This window comes from Lathyrus oleraceus, chromosome 2, assembly GCF_024323335.1.
Source record: "Lathyrus oleraceus cultivar Zhongwan6 chromosome 2, CAAS_Psat_ZW6_1.0, whole genome shotgun sequence".
Taxonomy (NCBI): Eukaryota; Viridiplantae; Streptophyta; class Magnoliopsida; order Fabales; family Fabaceae; genus Lathyrus; species Lathyrus oleraceus.
The window spans coordinates 165,644,618-165,648,309 of record NC_066580.1 but is presented as its reverse complement, the minus strand read 5'-3'; the positions used below and the strand labels follow the sequence as shown (position 1 = coordinate 165,648,309).

At 40.7% G+C, this 3,692-nt stretch overlaps 1 protein-coding gene across 1 annotated transcript; it reads left to right on the top strand.

Moving 5' to 3' along the window:
* Positions 1-1,988: 1,988 nt before the first annotated feature.
* Positions 1,989-2,944, top strand: LOC127122429 (uncharacterized). Its single transcript, XM_051052769.1, has 3 exons — positions 1,989-2,516; positions 2,637-2,807; positions 2,906-2,944. The coding sequence occupies exons 1-3, from the start codon at positions 1,989-1,991 to the stop codon at positions 2,942-2,944; spliced, it is 738 nt and encodes a 245-aa protein (XP_050908726.1).
* Positions 2,945-3,692: the final 748 nt, after the last annotated feature.

Below are 3,692 nucleotides of genomic sequence, written 5' to 3'. Positions count from 1 at the left end.
TGATGGAAGAAGAGAAAGGTCAGATGAGAAGGCCAAAGAAGGAAAAGAAGTTCAGTGCCTTGACTGGAAGATGGGGTTCTGATGAAGACTCAAGTGATATGAAGTAACATTTGAAGAGTTGGCCACTACCTACAGAAAGTTGTGTCACAAAAGTGTAGAGTTGTGTAAACAGGTTGAGAGCTAGAAGAAAGAAATTACTCAACTTGAGAATGAGAAGGTAGAACACTTGGAAACCATCTCCAAGTTAAAAACAGAAGCAGTGGTTCTGAAGGCCAGGATAGATGAAAGTCAACAAGTTGAAATCCAGAAGATAGTACAATTGGAGAATGAGAAGGCAGACCATGTGGAAACCATCTCCAAGTTAAAAACTGAAGCTATGTTCTTGAATTCTAAACTAGAAGAGATGACCAAGTATATAAGAATGTTAAACAATGGATCTGACTCCCTAGATAAGATTCTCCAAACTGGATAAATAACAGGAGATAAATCTGGCATTGGGTATAATGAATCTAAGCCCGAGTGCAGTTACACTGGTTGCAAACCTCAAGCCAAACCAAAGTGCAGCCATAGTAAAAGCAAACCTGTGATGTCACATCATATGTTACAACATCAGAAGAGAAGACAACAGAAAGGGAAATACCAAAGATGGAGATGCCATTACTATGGGAAATTTGGTCACCTGAAGTCCTTCTGCTATAAGCTGTATGGTTATCCTAGCCCTGTTCATCATCAGACTCACTATCAACCCCGACCCAAATAGCACAGGCCTGTCAACAAGAAGCAATGGGTTCCTAAAACTAATGTTACAAGTCTAATAGCTCACATTCCCCTCAGAGTCTCAGCCAAAGAAGAGTGGTATTTTAATAGTGGATGTTCCAGACACATGACTAGAAACAAAGACCTGATAACTGGACTTCATCCTCACGCCATAAGCTATGTAACCTTTGGTGATGGAGAAAAGGGTGAAATCAAGGGGATAGGCAAGCTTGATTGCCCTAGAGTGCCTAAACTGGACAAGGTCCTACAGGTTAAGGGCTTGACTGCAAATCTAATAAGCATCAGTCAACTATGTGATCAAGGTATGGATGTTAACTTCACCAAAACTGATTGTCTGATTACTAACAAAGACAGTGAAGTGATCATGAAAGGAATTAGGACCAAAGACAATCGTTACATGTGGAACTCTCAAATTGGTTATTCCTCAAAGTGTACCTATGTCAAAGGAATGAAGATGAGTATATATGCTAGAGGGACTCTCAAGAGTGATGAAAGACAAGTCTGTGGGAAATGTCAGACAAGGATGTCACACCAGGAGCTCAGACTTAACATCACTTTCAAAGAAGAAAAACTCATGATGGCTCAAATAGATAGGAGGTTGGATCAGATGGCTCAAATAGAATGAAGATATAGCAGATGGTAGCAGTTGTTCTCAACAAGGTTGGTTGAAACTACTTATGATTGCATACACTATCACACACGATGTCATGACATTGTATTATGACAACCTGAATGCTACAACTATGTCCAAAAATTCTATTCAGCATAGTTGGACCAAGCACATTATTTGTTGTCATCACTCCATTAGAAAATTTGTGGCAGACAAATTCATAGCTCTAAAGCATGAAATGCAATCAGCTGACAAGTTTGCAAGGGATTTGAGTGATACTCAATTTGAATATGTAAGAGGGAAATTAGGGATTTGGATTCTTGAGAAATTATGGCAATTAATGTGGTGTGGAAAAGGTAACAAAAATATTGTATGCCCAATTAAAAGAAAGAGCCACATTAATGAGGAATCATTCCCTAGCATTGGAAATAGTATCTATGCCATTTGCACACGCTACCTGAACATAACTCTTTCCATTTTCATCAAACTACTCAGAAAACCTCTGCTAGGGCAAAGAAATTTCTTTCAAAATTTCAACAACATGTCTCAACATCCATCCTCCTCAGGATCAAAACCCACTCATCATGCAAGGACTGCCTCTATGGAGTTTTTAGATGAAGACGTGCTGGATGTCACTCCTCTCTCTGTGATACCAGGTGACGCACCAGGACCTTCTTCCATGGCTGGAAGTAAGAAAGGTAACATTTCTGATAAATCTCCTCATCAAGAGAACATGCACTATGTTGGTCGTACCATTAGGAACCTAGTTACTAGGATTCTGAATGAAGGGCATGCAGTAAAGGGTGTCTTTACCCCTCTGTCCAGAACGGACCCATCATTTGAGGTGGAACCCCAAGCTGAGAAAGATGATGAATCATCTAGATCAGAAAAAGAAGGGGCTGCTGAAGGGTTATGTTCTATAGGTAAAAACTTACCTAGCAAGAAACCAGCAAGTATGTCTCATGAGCCTACTGAGAATGTTGTTAATCTGGAGGAAGAGAGTTTAGAGGAAGAGGATGACACTTTGGTTCACCATGTAAAACCAAATGCTACTAGGAAATTAGAGACTAGAAAAGGGAAGACTATGGCTGAAATGATGACAGCCAGGACTAGGAAGAAGACTGCTGGTGTAGGACCCTCCAAATCATGGAGCAAGGTTGAGGTTAAGAAGAGGAAAGAAAGAGAGAGTTTTGACTCTGATGAGGATGTCGAAGACGATGTCCCAAACATCTCCCCTGCAAAAAGGCAGGTTGTTAAGAAGTCTCCAGGCAAAGTTGCAGCTGTGCACTTAGATAACATCTCTTTTCACTTAGAAGGTGGTGTTGCAAAATGGAAGTTTGTCATTCAGAGGAGGGTAGCGGTTGAAAGAGAGCTGGGAAAAGAGGCTGTTAAGGTCAAGGAATTAATGGAGTTAATTAAGGTTGTTGGTCTTATGAAAACTGTTGTTGGTTTACCCCAATGTTATGAGGGGTTGGTAAAAGAATTTGTTGTGAATATCCCTAAGGATATTTCTGAAAGGAGCGGCAGGGAATTCTGCAAGGTGTTTGTAAGAGGTAGATGTGTGAGATTCTCCCGTACCATAGTGAACAAGTTCCTAGGGAGAGGAACTGATGGAGGAGTTGATTTAGAGACTACACACAATGAGGTCTGTAGGACTATTACAGCTGGCCGAGTTAAGGAATGGCCTAGTAGGAATCACCTATCAGCTGGCAAGCTAACTGTCAAGTATTCCATCTTACACAAGCTTGGTTCAGCCAACTGGGTGCCTACTAATCATATCTCTACCATCTCCATTGGTCTTGGAAGAATCATTCATGCTATTGGAACCAGGATAGACTTTGACTTTGGAAAGTTTATGTTTGATCAAACTATCAGACATGCTTCCACAAATGCAGTGAAGCTACCCATTGCCTTCCCATCTATTATTTGTGGTATTATCTTAAGCCAATAACCAGGCATTCTTACTACAAGTGACATTCCAAGAAGAAGAAAGCCCCCACTATCCATTCATTACAAACTGTTTGAGGGATGTCATGTCAATGATGTTGTCATGATATCTACTAGAAAGGAGCCTGCATCTCAAGGGAGTTTAATTCATCAGTTGAAGGAAACCTGCAATGAACTGGATAATAGTATAAGGGTGGCCAAGGCAAGAAAAGAGGCTTTAGAGGTTCTTATTAGCAGCCTAGAAAAAGAAGAAATGGAGAAGGCTGGTGATACCAAAGATTCAGATGCCAATACCACAAGTGAGAGGTCAAATGCTCAATCTAGTGGCAGCTCTGAAGGCTCTGAAGGTGAAGATGAT